The following is a 19,193-nucleotide window of genomic DNA, read 5'->3' on the forward strand; positions in this document are numbered from 1 at the left end:
CTTCAAATACCATTCATATGCTGATGACTCCAAAAATTTCATCTCCAATCTACCTCTTCCTTGGACTTCAGATTCACATTTAACTGCCTTGTCAACATCCCCACTTCAGTGTCTAATATGTATCTCAAACTTAACACGTTCCAAATCCAGCTCTCAGTATTACCCCTAAAAGCAGCTCCTCCTATATTCTTCTCATCTCAGTAAATGGCAATTTGATTTTTCCAAGTGCTCAAGCCAAAATCCTTAGAAACGTTCTAGCTTCTTCTCTATCTCTCAGTGTATATACTGTCAACTTTACTTTCAAAACATAATCTTCTTCCACTTCTCCACTGTTTTCACTTTGAGTGAAGCCCCTGCTATCTTTCATTTGGCTTATATCAAGAGCCACCTAACTGGTCTCCCTGTTTCCGCTCTTGCTACCCTAAAGTCTATTCTCGAGAGAGCAGCCAGAGTGGTACTTTAAAACACACATCAGATCATGTGCCAGTTCTGTGCATCTCACCTTTGAATGGCTTTCCATCTTATTCACAGTAAATGACAAAGTTTTTACATTGACTTACAGGCCCCTACAAGATATGCTTCCCCCTGCCACTTACTTCTCTGGATATCTCCTAGCCTTTTCTAGCCATCAGTTGCAGCCACACCAGTCTCCTTGCTGGTCTTTGACAATCTTTGTCATGCTCCTGCCTTAAGGCATTTGCACTTGCTATTTCTTTCATCACATCTCCACCTGGATCCTTCTTTTCTTTAAGGTCTTCAAATGTCCTTCTCCATGAGGCTTTCATCCTGTTTAAAATTGCATCCCCATAGCACTCTCTCTGCCTTTTCTCTGTTTTGTTTTTTTTCTACAGCACTTGCGTAACATCCTAGATATATTGTGATAGTTATTTGCTTGCCTCCCTTCAGTAGAAATAAGCTCCATTAAGGCAATAAATCTTCACTATTTTGTCTGCTGCCATAACCTGGTGCCTGGGATGGGCTAGGCATATAACAGGTGCTCAATAAATACTAAACGAATCAATGAATATTCCCACCACCAAATCTTTAAATCTGCACCCACTGTCTTTGCTGGCCCTCCTATTAGAGCTTTTCTCTATCAAAGTACAGTTCTCCTTCTTGTGGTCCTTCATTCCTGCTGCTGTTCTTTCTCACTCCTTCCCCTTCAATCACTGTGTCCCCCCAGCAGACTCTCTTCCATCTCACTCAAAAGAAAAGTCCTCCTTTGATATCACATCCTTTTCAAGCTGTACCTCAATTCTCTGTTCCGCTTCATGGCTAAGTCTCTCAAAGAGGTTGTCTAACATTCTCTCTCCACCTCCCTAATTTCATCTCTGACTACTCTTCTCCCCTCGCTCTGCTCTCTATGCCCTCAGCACATCGGCCTCCTTTCTGTGCCTGTACGCTCAGTAACTCCACCTGGTTTCCTGTCTCTTCCTTTATGCTTCAACTCAACGCTTCTTACAGGGCCTTTCCTGCCGACCATGATCCAAGTACTTTTTATCTTATCACGTCTTTCTTTTCTTTATGGCACTTATCATAACGTAATTATCTTGAGCATATATTTATTTGTTGTCTGTCTCCTACTAAAATGTTAGCTCCATAAGAGCAAGTGCCGTATTTGTCTTGTTCACAGCTATATCTATAGAGTTTAAAGGTGCTTGGCACAGAGTAAAGGTTCAATAAATGTTGAATGAGTGAATGAGTTTCCAGTGACTAGATGACTTAAGTCTAACTCATGTGTGCAAATAGATGCATTCATAGTACTGCTCATGGAAGCACTGTTTCATATACAAAACAATGAGATGGCTGGGGAGAAAGGTCTATCAATAGGGGATCAACTAAGTAAATTAAATACATTTACACAATGGCACACTATACAGCCATACTAAAGGGTGATGTAAATTTGTATTTATTCAAATGACAAATTATCCAGGATATTATGTAAACAAATAAACAAACAGCTCCCAAAGCACAATTTATTGGAGTGCACAGCCCATTTCTGTGGTATAAAATTATATTGATGTATCTTTGTAAAGTTAGGTATCTAGAAATTGTTTATCAAAATATTAGCAGTAGTCTTATCTAGGTGGTAGAATTTGTATGTTTTTAAGAAACGTATTTTTTTCTTTAGTTTTTGTATTTTTAAAGTTATTTTATGGTCAATGTGTAATCATTTTATTTCACCAGCTACATATAAATCGTCTGGTCACTGGAAACTCATTCACTTACTCACTTCTAGACCCTAGAGCATACGCTCATATTTCTTTCTTGTGTGTTATATGCAATCGTATGCCAGGACTGTTTGAAGCTAACACCACCATCTACTTCTGACTTGGAGAGAATGACTTCAGGAAATAAGATAATTTGTATTTGTATAGCATGTCAGAATGTCTGGCACTTCAGGCGGTGGTTCCTTGAATGTTAATTGCCTCCCTTGTTCTCTCCCTGAGAGCGCCATTATTTTGCTGCACATAGAGTTAAGTAACACTGTATCACAATGAAATCCAACAAGCAGGAGGGAGGGTCTTTTATCACAAACCATCACTTTTGACACTTCTGCATCTTTGTATCATATGCTGTTTGAAAGGTTGCGGCCAGTAGATGTTGAGTGAATAGGAGTGAACTTGACATTCCTTATCAGCTTTTTGAATACACTGTCATAATAGATGTCATTTTCCAATGAGGAATCATGGAGACCAAAGGAGGTACAGGATTTAGAACAATGGGCCCCATTACAAGTGTTCTCAAAATGTTCTGCAGGAGAGTGAATTGTAGTAGGGGGTGGGGTCTGTTGATGTAGTAGTCCCGGGCAGTTACTGAAGTCATGAAATGTCTTTGAAGTCATCTATATTATTATAAGATTTTAATTTTGCATTCTATTCCAGTCTTCTTAAATGTTATTTTGAAAATAGCGTCTTTCTTAATGAAACATTTTTCTCTTTTAAGAAAATTGATGTTTGAGGAATGTAGATCTTTTTATGTGTAGCTTTGTATTCTCCCCTTATACTCCAGATTTCTGGGAATCCCCATTTGAAAAGTTGCAGGCTCCACTATCATGGTTTTTATCCACATTTAAATAAGGATACTACTCTTGCACTTAGCTTTTCAATAGTTTGAAATTACAGTGCACAGCAGCGACCTCAAGTTATAGTACTGATAGAGGAGAGAGGGAGCTGGGTTAGGATTTTTGCTGCAATTGATAGAAATTTACTTGAGCTACGTAAGTTAATCGAAGAAAAGAAAAAAAGCTAGAGACAGACTTCATAAGGATATGGGGAGTTTCAGAGCCTGGGGAAGAGGAGCCAGAAGGTTGTCTGGATCCAGTCTCTGCACATTACCATCTCGATCTCCACGGATCAGCACCCCAGGATCCCCTGTGTACACAGGGAGAAATACAGCTATTTGCAGCTCTGAATTTATAGATAGCACTAACAGATGTAGAAGAGACGGATGCACAGTCTCTTGGTCCCATATCCCCTGGGATGCTATGGCTCCCCAATCTGCTCCATCCAGGAAAGGGGGGATTTGCAGAACAAGTATGATCTCCTGGGGCCCATCTCTGCTGGGAGTTCTTCCCTAGATAGCAGTAAACTAGGCTGACACTTCAAAGGGCAAAAATCAGTGGCAAAGGCCTTTGGGCTTTTTATAAAATGAAATTCTAAGTGAGCACAGCAGAGATAACTAGAGCTCAACCAAAGGATCTTTCTGTGTGCTGCTTTTGAAGAAAATGGTCCAGTCAAACCTGGTTGTTGATGCCCACAGTTTGTGGAAACATACATGAGTGACTTCTTAAACTACAAACTTTCAATTTTATAAAATTATATTTATTTATTTTTGAGAGAGAGAGTGAGCACAAGTGGGGATGGGGCAAAGAGAGAGAGGGAGACCCAGAATCCGAAGCAGGTTCCAGGCTCTTAGCTGTCAGCACAGAGCCTGACACCGGGCTCGAACCTACAAACCGTGAGATCATGACCTGAGCTGAAGTCAGACACTCAACCAACTGAGCCACCTTGGCGCCCCAAACTTTCAATTTCTCAATAAAGGCCATATTCTTGACTTTCTGTACAATCCCTCCTGAATATTTCATATAAATTTTTAAAATTTAGATGCAATTCAGGACTTGTTGCACAAAATTAAGGCAAGTCCTACTGAAAGCTCCCAGGGAATTCTGGAGGACTACTTTAAAAATACCTGATATCAACCCATAACCAGTAAAGAAATCTCTCAAGAAACAAGAGTCCACGGCCAGATGGCTTTCCAGGGGAATTCTACCAAATATTTAAAGAAGAGTTAACACCTATTCTCTTGAAGCTGTTCCAAAAAGTAGAAATGGAAGGAAAACTTCTAAACTGTATGAAGCCAGCATTACCTTGATTCCAAAACCAGACAAAGACCCTACTAAAAAAGGAGAACTGTAGACCGATTTCCCTGATGAACATGGATGCAAAAATCCTCAACAAGATACTAGCCAACTGGATCCAACAACACATTAAAAACATTATTCACCACAACCAAGTAGGATTTACACCTGGGATGCAGGGCCGGTTCAATATCCACAAAACAATCAGTGTGATACATCACATCAATAAAAGAAAGGACAAGAACCACGTGATCCTCTCAATAGATGCAGAGAAAGCATGTGACAAAATACACCATCCTTTCTTGATAAAAACCCTCAAGTAGGGATAGAAGGATCATACCTTGAGATCATAAAAGCCATGTATGAAAGACCCGCCACTAATATCATCCTCAATGGGGAAAAACAGAGCTTTCCCCCTAAGGTCAGGAACAAGACAGGGATGTCCACTTTGCCACTGTTATTCAACATAGTATGGGAAGTCTTAACCTCTGCAGACAACACAAAGAAATAAAAGGCATCCAAATTGGCCAGGAGGAGGTCAAACTTTCACTCTTTGCAGATGACATGATACTCTATATGGAAAACTCAAAAGATTCCACCAAAAAACTGCTAGAACTGATCCATAATCAGTAAAGTTGCAGGATATAAAATCAATGCACAAAAATCAGTTGCATTCCTGTACACCAATAATGAAGGAACAGAAAGAGAAATCAAGGAATCAATCCCATTTACAGTTGCACCAAAACCCATAAAATACCTAGGAATAAATCTAACCAAAGAGGTGAAAAATTTATACACTGAAAACTATAGAAAGCTTATGAAAGAAATAGAAGACACACAAAAAAAGGAAAAATATCCCATGCTCCTGGATAGGAAGAACAAATATGGTTAAAATGTCAATACTACCCAAAGCAGTCTACATATTCCATGCAATACCTATCAGAATAACACCAGCATTCTTCACAGAGCTAGAACAAACAAGCCTAAAATTTGTATGGAACCAGAAAAGACCTCGAATAGCCAAAGCAATCTTGAAAAAGAAAACCAAAGCAGGAAGCATCAACAATCCCGGACTTCAAGCTGTATTACAAAGCTGCAATCATCCAGACAGTATGGTACTGGCACAAAAACAGATACTCAGATCAATAGAACAGAATAGAGAACCCAGAAATGGACCCACAAATGTAGGGCCAAGTAGTCTTTGACAAAGCAGGAAAGGATATCCAACGGAACAAAGACAGTCTCTTCAGCAAATGGTGCTGGGAAAAATGGACAGCAACATGCAGAAAAATGAACCTGGACCACTTTCTTACACCATACACAAAAATAAAGTCAAAATGGATGGAAGACCTAAACCTAAGACAGGAAGCCATCAAAATCCTTGAGGAGAAAGCAGGCAAAAACCTCTTTGACCTTGGCCGCAGCAACTTCTTACTCAACATGTCTCCAGAGGCAAGGGAAACAAAAGCAAAAATGAGCTATTGGGACCTCAGCAAAGTAAAATCTTCTGCACAGCAAAGGAAACAATCAGCAAAACTAAAAGGCAAACAACAGAGTGGGAGAAGATATTTGCAAATGACATATCGGATAAAGGGTTAGTATCCAAAATCTATAAAGAACTTATCAAACTCAACACCCAAAAAACAAATAATCCAGTGAAGAAACGGGAAAAAGACATGAATAGACACTTTTCCAAAGACATCCAGATGGCCAACCGACACATGAAAAAATGCTCAACGTCACTCATCATCAGGGAAATACAAATCAAAACCACAAGGAGACACCACCTCACACCTGTCAACATGGCTAACATTAACAACTCAGGCAACAACAGATGTTGGCGAGGATGCGGAGAAAGAGGATCTCTTTTGCACTGCTGGTAAGAATGCAAACTGGTGCAGCCACTCTGGAAAACAGTATGGAGGTTCCTCAAAAAATTAAAAATAGAACTACCTTATGACCCAGCAATTACACTACTAGATATATATCCAAGGTATACAGGTGTGCTGTTTTGAAGAGACACATGCACCCCAATGTTTATAGCAGCAGTATCAACAATAGCCAAAGTATGGAAAGAGCCCAAATGTCCATCGATGGATGGATGGATAAAGAAGATGTGGTGTATATATATATATACAATGGAGTGTTACTCGGCAATCAAAAAGAATGAAATCTTGCTGTTTGCAACTATGTGGATGGAACTAGAGGATATTATGTTAAGCAAAATTAGTCAGAGAAAGACAAATATCATATGACTTCACATATATGAGGACTTTAAGATACAAAACAGATGATCAGAAGGGAAGGGAAGCAAAAATAATATAAAAACAGGGAGGGGGAAAAACATAAGAGACTCTTAAATATAGAGAACAGAGGGTTGCTGGAGGCGTTGTGGGAAGGGGGATGGGCTAAATGGGTAAGGGGCTTAAGGAATCTATTCCTGAAATCATTGTTGCACCATGTGCTAACTTGGATGCAAATTATTAAAAAAATAAATTATAGAAAAAACCCCCCTGATATCATACATGAAGAGGAGAATGAATGAGAAAGCAACACTTCTGATTTGCTGTGTTAATAACTCAGTAGCTGCTTCATCTGTCACTCTGTATATAAGCAGTCGAACAAGAAGAGGCACACATTAACAGAAATTGTCTTCCTCTTTAACACCCTTTGGTGGTTCCAAATTCCTTTATATGGCATATTAAACCCTTCTCGACATCACCTCCAGAATCCTGCATATACCCATCCCCCCTTACTGTTTTCAAACTGTAAGTCGTGGCCTATTAGTGGGGTTATGGGATCAGTTTAGTGAGTTGCCACCCGTATTTTCAGAGTGGAGAATAACAAAATAGAAAAGAGAACATGTGGGGCACCCAGCATCATTTTGTGAAATGTAAGTTTCCAGTACATGTATGTGTGGATCTGTACACATGTGTGTATAACAGATCATGCTGTGAGATTATAGGTCTTTCTGTAGGTTATGAACCAGATGTTAACAGCCACTGCCCCCAGGGTGGCCTCACCAATCTTCCTGCTCCCTCTTTCATAATTGCATGCCTTTACAAATGCAAAGTATTTCTGCTTGTATGCTTGGCAGACCTTGACTTTTGGTTTTGAGTCCACTCAAGCATCATTTCCAGTGGGAAAACTCTGCTCATCTCCAGATTATCAGCAGTTGGTCATACAAACCTTTTCACATTCCCCATCTGTAAGCTTTGGAAAGGACTGCCATGTCTTACTTTTGAGTTGTCAGAGTTTAGCATGTCAACTAGTAAGAGCTAATTAAACATTTGTTACTGAAACTTTAAGCTCAATGAGCTGCTATTTAGTTTTTAAACACATCTGAAGCCCGAAAAGGAGTCTCTTGTAACAAAAGTTGAAAACATCATGCTAAAATGTGCTATTTAATTATAACTTACTTTACTCACCGTAATTATATTCATTTTAGTTAAGTAAAAAGAAAAATAGCTAGGATAGTAATTCGTCTCCAAGAAAGCAGTCTAAGATTGTTGGGTTTTTTATTATTTTTATTTGCTACCAATATTTTTATTGTAAGAAATACAAAAGGTATGACAAATATACAAACCATTTGCTCTTTTTGCTTCAATTTCGTTTGTGCATAAGTGAAAACAATGAACTGGACAGTGACGTTTCAACACTAATTCTTATAAAACAATGAATTCCATTATCTGACAATAAATACCTAAATTTGCATTCTAGCACCCGGTAAGACATCCAGTTTCCAAAGGATCTGTGATCTGCAACCCTCTGAATTTTCTGACGTGCTACCTTGGCCACAGTAACAGCGTCAGCACTGGCAGTTCTCTCTCTCCAAATAAGTCTCAGAGTACGGCGCATGCTAGAATGGCTGCCTCTGACCTCAGGCAGTCCCGGTCATAAAGCATCTTTTACTTGAGCTACTTAAACAGATTTCTAGTGATGGGGGATTTAATGTAAGTTTTGGTAGTCCTTGGATTACATAGTTTACATGATACAAACAATCTACTTTTCTATTTTCCTCTTCAGGTAGGAATAGTCTAGATAAACTGACCTGTCTTTTCAAACTACCTAAAGGGAAAGAAGCGAGATCATTTAGCTCAGGATGCTATGAAGGGGGTATCTTAACAGATAAGCTTTCTTTCTTTCACTTTTTCTTTTCTTTCTTTCTTTTTTTTTTTTTTTTTTTTTTTTTTTGCCCCAGGAGAGCTTTCTGTACGGAATGGAGGGATGGTTGCTAGAGTGAGAGCGCCTTTCCCATCCTGCCCCTGTCTACACCCACAGCCATTTTTCTTGGGGGCTAAATTATCTGGTATGTAGAAAGGTCCCTGCTTTCAGAGAGCTGCACCGCACCCACATTTGGGGAGAGCACAGGGTTTCTGTGCTCTGTGAGAAAGGATACCCAGGTGAACCTGACAGGCCAGTGTGGTAACTTTCAACCTTGTGTACAGAGAAAAGAGCAGAAGCAGTATCTAACACCAAGCCATCTGCCAACATTCTTGTAAGACTGTGTTCCAGGCAGTGAATTTCCACACTGCTTCTTTGACCTGCTCAACTCAAAGCACCAAAACAGCATTCTGTAGCAACATGAGCAAACGGAATGAGAGTAATTTTGCACCTTTAAGGAACATGCACCCTTGTAAGTCTGTACCCTGATATCAAAATAGCAGAATGAGTTTCAAGTATGAAGAAATACAGTAAAAGTATGGCCTGTAGATGGATAGAAAACAGCAGCCTGGAATGTGGTTTATAGTCTTGTTTAGTTTTTCTTTGTACCACAGCCAAAACTGAATGCTCTGTAGAGGACTTGGTTTGGAAATCAAGACGCATACAAACATGCTAGAGGGTATCTGTGATTGGTGTTGTGAGCACACTCTGTGCCTAGCCAAAGGTCAAGTAAAAGTGGTGGCCAAGCCTGGGCAGGCACACCCGTGATGCCTAAAGCATCTCTCTTGTCATGTCCCTGATGCCCAGAGAGTGGCCGAAGAGAATAAAGAGCACCATGCAGACAGGCCTGGACGGGTCAGGGGAAGGGAGCAGTGGGAGGGAGGGAGGAAGGATGCAGGGCCTGGGAGGATATCGGTTATCCTGGGCTGGTTCACACAGCCTAGATTAGTATCGGATGTGCACATGCACACGCACAATCTCTACATCTCCAGAACCGTGACTTTAAACACAGAAACCAACAAGTCAAGTGTCCAAATTAAGATTTTTTCCCTACGTTTAACACATTTTCTGTTATAAGTCCAAAAAAAAAAAAAAGCCAAAAGAAAAAAGAAAAGAAAAAGCTCACTGGGTATGACAGCTTTGCTGAAAACCTCGAATAAAAGCTTTAACTAGGCCCTATGGGAATGCAAAGACACTATGCTACTACATTTTACAGTGAAAACATGCATTTAGACATCTCTGACATGATAATCCTATAAACCCTCTAGTTCTAATTTCTACAGGAACCGATATTGTGCTTTTCTTAACACCTACTGTTCTTCTATACCAGACACTTGCCAATTAACCTTCAGATCAAAACCTAAAATACCAGAAATGCAACATGCTTCTGAGGTGCTGGGGACTGTCGGTTGTTAAAATCCATTGTTGACTACTGTACATGTAGTCCTTGCTTTTATGACCAGAGTGAATCGCTTCTGTACAAAACCAAGGTGCTTGATGCACAGAAACTTGAACTTCTCCATCCGACACATTCTGGAAGCCTCAAGGCACAAGCTGACAGTGTACTTCTACAGAAAACTCACGCTGTTCTTGCAACAGTACCACCTGTTCCCACTACAGCACATGATACCAGAAGGGCACCAGATATCAGGGGGAAGCTTCTTCTCGAGGCCAGGTAAGAGGAGGCACCACCCAAGCCCCTGTCTCTGCCTGGCCTCTACTCTGATGGCCATCTGGCAGAGTCCCTAAATTAAGGCAGTATCTGATGCTTTGTATCTCAAGTTTTAATTTTTGCTGTATCTTCACACTATACTGTACGCATATTTGACAAAAGAAAAGCTACAAAGTCCTCCACTTGAATTCCTTTACATAATGATAAAACACCTAGATACAAAAATACCACACCTACAAACTTAAGTTTTACTAATCATGTTAAAATGCATGCAGCTTATTTCGGGGCTTAGTCTAATTTTAATTTACTTAGCTCCATCAAGACCATGGTAATGAACATTAAATGCAAATCCTAATGCCATCTCCTTTAAGACACACTTTCACAGGACTAGTGTGATTCAGAAATAAATAACATACATGAATAATAACAGAAATAATTTACGCAAATGCAGAACAACTTCAAATAGAAATTCCCCACCTTGTTAAGTGCTGATTCTAGGTGTCGTTGCTGCTATTTATTCCATGTACTAACTAATATATTTATTACTGGTCATAGGAAAACACATGAATACAAAGTTAAGTGAGGAACTCTAATATTCACGTATACATTGTTGCAAACACAGGACCAAGATGACAAGCTATATAATGCACCTGGGGCGGAGGGTGGTTCAAGAAATGTATTACTGCTGGGATTTATTTTAATTATTCAGAGACTTCTAGGTTAAATCAAGAGTTGCTGGTGATCACAGAAATATTGCTAGCTAATACATATTATTGCATCTCAATTACTTAAGAGTAGAAAACTTCAAGTTAAGGGTACAAAGGGTATTTTCAGGACCGTAACCTAAGCATGTCAACAGAATTTGGCCAGAAACCACAGAGCGTTAGAAATTAAATGAACTGTGTGGGGCTCTATGCTTGCTCATTAGTGCTACGGTCACAGTTCTTTATAGCAATATGTACAGTTATGTGCCCCCTTTAAGGAAACCTGTATGTGACAATTCAAACTCCTCAAGTAGAGAAGGGGTTGATTATTTGCTTGACAAAACAATTCACACAAAAGTTTCCTCCAAACAGGAAAATCCCCTACACTACATGAGATAATTTGCTTACATACCTTTAACTATTCGACAAAAACAAAAGAAGAAATCAGAAACGAAAGAGTTAGGAGCTTTTTGCCTAAGCAGAAAATAAACACATTTTCAAAACAAAACTCTTCCACGCATTATCTTTTGCCATCGTATATGTAGAATGATAGAAAATAAAAAAATAAAAAATCTTTCCTGTAATTATACATCTTCTCTTTAAAACAAACAAAAAAAAAAAGCTGAGCTTAGAGCTTGAGAGATGCCTGGTAGACGCTTCATACAGACCAGCATCTCCTTATACCCGAACTTTCGAAGAATTGTGTTGTACTTACTTATGCACAGAAGACACCCGTTTGCTTCTAGGGGCATTCTATTTCCTAAGACGGCAGAACAGGTGCTTCTGAAACAGCAGCAGGGCACATGGACCTCGGACAGTAGCCCTCCGGGTCTGTACGTCATCTCAGGCACGAACAGGTTAGCGGCGAGCGGGACCCAGCCAGCTCCGCCCACTGCCTCTCTGCGGCCAAAGGGGCGGAGTGACGGCGCAGCGCTCCCAGAGGGTTTTCAGGTGGGCGTCAAGTGTTCACCGCGAGCAAGTAGAGTTCAGACTGGCCCAACTGATAACAGACTCGAGGTTGGAATTCGGCCTTCCATTTAGGGGCTTAAATTGGAATCTACTTCGGTGGGATTCTGAGCAGAGGGACGAGGCTGGGTTCCCGAAGAGCTTTTGACAGCCCCTAGGGTGACAGCCCCATTTTGATTCAGTATGAATTAGTGACACTCGCCTGCCCGCTACTCTGCAGGTAAGTTAGGCAGGCAGGATTGAGTTTCTGCCACTCAGAAGGAATAAACTGCCTTCTGTTATGCCGTGCTAATAAGGAAACTCTGAAAAGTACTAGTTCCTTCCTCCTAAATTTCTGTGACACTTATTGAGGAAAATGATTTCTAAAATTAACTAAAATCATCTGGGGGTAATGCGTCTCTGAGCAGACCTGTGAATTAAAACATAGGAGTGTGTGTGTATGTATGTGTGTGTATATATATGTGTGTGTGTGTGTGTGTATATATATATATATGTATACACACACACACACATATATGTAGTTGCCAAAGAATTTCACTAATGGAGAAATTAAAGATTTATGTAAATATATTCCTAGGTTATTATGCTCACATGCTTGGACAGGACTTTTAAAAAATTAGAATTTCTTGTGAATTTACACTTGTGATTACATAAATGTAAAAAAAAAAAATACCAGGTCTTTTAGCATTTAAGGGCTGTATTTCAGCATGACACTTCTTTAGAAAAAAATAGTTTTGTGTACTTACATACTGATGTTACTTCTTTGCTTATCTAATCTTTAAATTAGGATTTAAAATTTTAATCAGTGTTTAAAGACCATCATGGTAGGAAATATGAGAACAGCAGACAGTGGGCATAGGTATTTTTGGCTGAGGCCACTGGAGGAGTTTTACATTCCTAACAAAACTACCCTGCTCACAGATGAGAGTTGCCTTTTAGCTAATAAGCCTGTACATCCTTGTAACTTCTGCACCTATAAAAGTAAGGTAATTAAATACCTTAAAAAAATGCTTCTTGAAAAAATGGATGATTAGGCTCTCTTGATGCACTTAAATGATCAAAATGGGTATATTATCCATTATCAAGAACAACTTCCCTGCAGATCATCATTCAGAACCTAGCTAACAACTAAAATATTTAAGTTATAGAATGTTACGAACACTGTTCATCATCCTGACAAACAAGTGCTAAGCGAGAGTAAAATATGCGCAGAAAAACAAAGTTAGAATGAAGTTTTTAGAAGTACCTTTTTAGCTTTGCTCAGATTTCCCCCTCCCTAGCCCCCACCCCCACCCCCAGCCCCAAAGTGCCACCTTGTGGAAAATACTGGAATAAAAGAAGAAAGCCCATGTCTTAGGACAGTGTGAATTTTAAAATAGAGGTTTCCAAGAAAAATCATCTCACTTTCCTACCATATAACCTTCAAACTGCTGTAACAATATTTAAATAGATGATTGAAAAAAGCCTGTATTAGTTTTCAAGAGGCTCTTGTTTTCTTCTTGACAGCCAGAGCACCAGTATCAAGGAAACATAAATACGTTGATGGAAGTTCATTCATTTATCTCAACTCCCTGGGAATGCTAAGAAACAAAACATTTTGAAGAGCTGATTCATACGTCATTAAAACAAACAAACAAACAAACTGAGGGAAAAAAAAAAACATTTAAAAAATCAGACCCCTCCTCTTTCTACATTTCTGTTGTTTACAAAGGTCAGAAGATAGAAAAGGCCAAAGGAATATTGTGGCTTATTTTCTGAAAAAGTACAAGTCAGAAATGCTTGAGATATAGGTATGTAACACAACTAGGTTGAAAATTGCATTAATAAGAAATGAAAATGCTATTTTCGTATGCTTTTGAAGAGAACACCACTACTAATTACCTGGGGACTTCTATTCCATGATAGGCTTTTGCAGTCTCAGTAAGTTTTTCTACTGTGGAAACATGTAGCTATGTTCCATATCATACATCTGAATGTATCAAGTGCATATGATCAAGGATTTGGGTTTTACCAGTTTTCAAAAAATCTTGGTGGCACAGGAAATATGTGCCTTTTTAAAATTTATTATTATTATTATTATTTACAGTGAACATTCTTAGGCTTGCATAACAAGCGTTAGTTTCACATGGCTGCTTCTTCCCACGAAGTAAGGAGTATGGTAGTTTGCTCAGGTCACCCTTTGAAATGGTAACTGCTTGGAAAGGCTTTTCCATAAAACATGTTTTGGAACGTTATCAACTTCCTAGTTGCTGGATGACTTTAATAGAAATTCTTACAATATATTTGCTAATAAATATTTATCCTTCAAAATATATCTAACTTTGAAACTATCCTTCTTTGAATACCTTCATTTTCTCTAGAATTTCCTCTATCCATTGTCCATTATTTTATGCCTTTTAAAGATTTAGAAATCATGCTACCATCTTTATTTTTTAAAATAAAGACACTGTTTTTATGTGTCACAATGTAAAACATGCATTCTTTTGAATTCTGTCAATACCTAAGAACTTATAATGTCTCAACATTTACTTTCCAAGGTGAATATTCTATAGTTACTGTACTAACACAATTAAGTAATTACAGCAGCTTATTAACTTTTAATATTACTCTTTCCTAGACCTGACTACGCAACAAAAGCCTGCTTTTGGAAAATGTGAGACACTCTCTTCTGCGCTTATCATAAAAATAGCCAAGTTGTCACTTAAAAGCAATTATTTGGAAAGAAGAATTTTAATATGTTTGTGATATTAGGAAGCTTACATGATTTTAATTTCCATAATGGCATGAGGACTGCCATTACTGACCTTAAGAGGCATATAGTTAAAAGCTCAATTTAAATACATAATTTAAGATTCAAAATATTTGGTACTATTTGGTTGTTTTTTTTCCCCCCCATCAAGATGGACAGTACCGCGTTCTGGAGTCAAGTGATAAATTTCTATTGAGAGGTGTACATTTTCTTTAAGATATTAACATCCCGTGCATTCTGAAATTTTCATTTTTACTTAAAACTAAATGGCTGAGATTCTATTCTTAGGTAAATATTTTGAACTATTTTTATTTTAGTTAAGACACCTTGGGCTAAATGAAAAGTATGCCATTCCTAGTGTGTGATTCCTGAGAGAAAATCATGAGAATACAGAGGGATGAAATGGCTCCGACGTCTTGTTTAAAACAGGTTCTCTGTTTCTTGGGTTCTTATCCACTTTCCAGGAGAGACAAAGTGGGAGGTGCCAATGCACTGGGTATTGTGTTTTTAAGTTTGTAAGATTAGGGCTTTATTACCTTTGCCACATGATAGCTTATGATGCTGAAATGGACAGGTTTCTCTCTTATTCTTAAATGGGATTGTTACAACTTCACCATGCACTATGGTTCCCACAATGCCTGGGCCCTAAGAGAACAATTATCATATAGAAACTATCAGGCACATTCTAGTACCAGCCCTCAAATGTGAATATAAATGTGATTTTGAATCTGACACCGTATTTTTATTGATATAAGCTGCTTCAGTATATCCCTGGGGCAGTATGACTTTTTTTAGCTGACCACTGCTTGGCTTTTGGCAAAGACGTTTGAAACCACATGTCACAGAAGAATAAGCTGTATTCAGTAAATTCCTATGCTGCTATATGCTTCAAAGTGCCCTAATGGGAAGGGTGCTCGTGTGGCATCTGGATTTCAGAACTGGTGAGCCTGGATGTAAAAGACATAAAACAAGGGTAATTACTCAACTGCAAGAACCACACAAATGGAAGAGCTGGGGTCAGAGAGGCCAGATACCCTCTCCTTCTGCCTCTCAGGGGATAATTTGCCAAGCATCTAATGAATCTCATGCCAAAATGTTTGTGCTTTAAGTTTTCTTCATAAACACTACTGAGAAATGAACCAAAAGTATATGCTAGAAATAAAGTGGAGCTCTCTACTTGTTTAGAATTCCCAAGAATGCTGAAAAATTCCAGTTCAGAACGGCTGCATTTTTCTTGAGAGAACTTATGAAAACCTGAAAAAAGCAGAAACTCAACTTATGTTCACTCTAGCCATGGACACTAACCAGAAAGTGCATGATGAAATCAGTACTTATATTGAGTTTTAAAATTGAATTTCTAGGGCCCAGCAAAAAATGTCTTCAAAGGAAATGCAGAAATCACTTTTCCAGGGGAGACATTGCCCCGACTGCTGTGGATTCATTATATCTCAAGCATTTACAGTGATGACAAAACATAAGCAATATTGTCAACAAGGAAGAAAGCATCAAACATTCTTGTGGCCCATCTTCTCATTCATATCTAGCTTTACACCAATTTTCCTGCTCTTCAAGTTACTGAATTAGAAAAATGTTAAACAGTATACATATTAAAAAAAGAGTAATTTCCAACCCAAAAAGCTTTCAAGGAGAAAAGTCTTAATTTTTCCCTTGTTCATCATGGTAGTATAGAATATTAAGCTGTGAAGAATTCAGTAAGGCTAGACAATATATAAACATCAACTGGAACATTTTCTACTGAGTGAAGCAATGTTCATTCTTTGACAACCCTAACTCTAAACATAGCCTATCTGTTGCATGTACTCAAAACATGAGTCAGAGAGCAAAGACAGCTAAACTTCCAAAAGGATACTTCATCTCTGTGTCTTCGGGTTACTTGAGCTAACTGAGCACTAACCACACATAAGGCAGAGATGATGACATGAAATATAAAGAACGGTAGAGAAAATGGCGAGAGAAAAAGTAAAGCTGTTCACAATGCCCAGGTCAGGCTGGCTCTGCACGGAGAGGGAGTATGCACAGGCACTAGAAATAAGCACAGCCTGGGAGATGGAGAAAAGATCATTTTATAGGGTAAATATATACGTCTAAAAAAATAGTTAAAGACATTCTCTCCGATTCTACACAGACATCTTCTAAAAAAATTGTAAAACACTAAGTAACAGTTTAAGGCAATCTATGTGCTGGTGATAGAGAAGAGCCAATCCTCCACTCACTGCCTAGGGAACAACAACAAATGCTGGGTGGGAAGATCACACTGAAGTGAGAGCCTAGGGGACCCTGTTAGGGCTGAAAAATTGGATCCATTAAGCCACAATCTGAATCTAACTATTTATAAAAGGTTCACTGAAAGAAAGCAAGCAGGAGGTGCATGGGAACGGCTTAAACAATCTGTTATTAGTTATGTAATGGTAGTAATATATACTAGAGGCCCTAGGAGATAAGATGGAAACTCTGCAAACAAGGCAGTGCATGGCAGAAAAAGTACAGTGTAATAGGGAAAACTTAAATGGTATTCCTGTCTCGTCAGAGAAAGCTATTTTCTGAGCCAAAACAGGAAACAGTTTCTGACAAATTCCTAAAATCAAAAAAAACAAAATAAAGTAACAACAGAATCCAAAAAGGAAACATTTCAAATCAGGAAATAAAGGCTTTCTCTAATTGTTTTTTTTTTTTTTTTTGACCATTTTACCTATTTGAGGTACACTCCCTAAATCTATAGCAAGTAAGAAAAAGCTTATAGGGTGTTTTTCAAAAGAAATAACAAAGCATATAATACAGGTTAAAATGGGCTTACAGTGAGTAATTTTCAGCTTTTATCAAGAGTAAATAGAATGTATGCTTTAAAAAACAGGTCTCTTAAAAGATACTAGCATTTTTTTTCCTTTTGTTGTGTGTATAAAACTTCAGCTAGATAGTGAATGTTTTACTTCTAACAAATTTACTGTTTTTGGCCATAAAAGAAATTCTGAGGACATAGGTTCAACTGTGTAATTTGAGAAGCCCATTCTGGTAAATCACCTTTAGTCAATAGACACCTGTTATTTATAGGTCACTTTGAGTCTTTAAAATTCAATTATTCTTGTTGTTTACAGAAAGTAACACTTTAAGAAATCAAGAATCTCACGCACACACATACGCACGCATGCATGCACATGCACACGCGCGTGCACACTCTCACTCAAAAGTACCAAAGCAGGCTCAGGCAGCTGCAGAGAGATTACATCATAACTCAGCTGTGCCTGGATTGCTCACTCCACACTGGCAGCATTCAAGATTAGAAAAATGAAATGGCAGCACAATTGGTCAGCAGCTTCTCTTCTGGAATTTTTCCAGGTTCTTGAAACAAACAAACAAACAAACAAACAAATAAACAAACGAATGAACATAAAGCTGCAATCGCTCTTGCATTGATTTCAAAACAGTAAACTAGGCGGTTTCCATGGAGAAGCAGAGCCCGTCCAGACGACGGCAACTAGAAGGTCCCCAGCCAGTGATCCTCAGTGGCTCTGCGGGGCTTACTCAGGGGGGGCCCATCAGCCCCCAGGGGTGTTCTCCCGGTGATCAGCTCAAGATGGCCGTCGGGACCTCAGGCTGTATTCATCTCTGAGCTGTTCTGGCTGGGAGGCAGACGGGAATCCAGATTCTCCTTGCACCTCTCCAGATCATGGAAGTAGGGGTGAGACAGGGCACTGTAGGCAGATATTCTTTTGGCCGGATTAAAGGTTAGGCACTTCTGTGATAAAGAAAAAAAATAATTGACATAAAACATGTCCATTTAAATAATCTGTTTACACAGTTACACATTTGTTCATTGCCATGAATTAAGTGTGTCTAGAATCAGAATGAGTATCTACTTCATGGGACACTAAATAAAATGTAGACAGTAGCCATCTTATATATGTCCTCAATGTCTAAACTGCCCTTCAGGAAAAAGCAATAGCTTTTGGGTTGCCTGTGTACTTTTACCTCCCCAGGCTTTCTCTTCTACCTATCCCAGGTCCTTTAAAAGATATTATTAGTATTATCATAGTATGTATATAACTTTATTTAGGTAGTGATTTTTCTTTCTCTAAGTTTAATTATTTTTGAGATAGAGGGAGCACAAGAAGAGGAGGGGCAAACAGAGAGGGGGACAGAGGACTCGAAGTGGGCTCTGTGCTGACAGCAGAGAGCCCGATGAGGGGGCAACCTGAGCCAACGTTGGACGCTTAACTGACTGAGCCACCCAGGAACCCCTAGGTAGTGATTTTTCTAATGCTAGAAAACTTAGTGCTGTAGTCAGAGATGTCACCCTAACTTTTTACTCTTCCCCAAGGTTTGTTGATGAGTCAGGAATGGATCGAATGGATCGGAGTTGTCTTGTTTAGGGGTAAGAGGGTAATTACTAAACTACAGTAACAATTTCTGACATATTTTTTTTCAATGTTTATTTATTTTTGAGAGACAGAGAGAGACAGAGCATAAGTGGGGGAGGGGCAGAGAGAGAGAGGGAGACACAGAATCTGAAGCAGGCTCCAGGCTCGGAGCTGTCAGCACAGAGCCCGACGCAGGGCTCAA

General features: G+C 39.0%; 1 protein-coding gene across 2 annotated transcripts in view; it reads right to left on the reverse strand.

Annotated features, from left to right (window-relative positions):
- Positions 1-13,217: 13,217 nt before the first annotated feature.
- CDK6 (cyclin dependent kinase 6) overlaps positions 13,218-19,193 on the reverse strand; it is a 253,653-nt gene continuing 247,677 nt past the window's right edge. For both annotated transcript variants that reach the window (XM_043588857.1, XM_043588858.1), the window contains exon 8: positions 13,218-18,369. In XM_043588857.1, the coding sequence (XP_043444792.1) occupies positions 18,223-18,369 (147 nt within the window). In that variant the 3' untranslated portion in view covers positions 13,218-18,222. The remainder of the gene's footprint in view (positions 18,370-19,193) is intronic.

This window comes from Prionailurus bengalensis, chromosome A2 (genome assembly GCF_016509475.1).
Source record: "Prionailurus bengalensis isolate Pbe53 chromosome A2, Fcat_Pben_1.1_paternal_pri, whole genome shotgun sequence".
In the NCBI taxonomy this organism is placed as follows: Eukaryota; Metazoa; Chordata; class Mammalia; order Carnivora; family Felidae; genus Prionailurus; species Prionailurus bengalensis.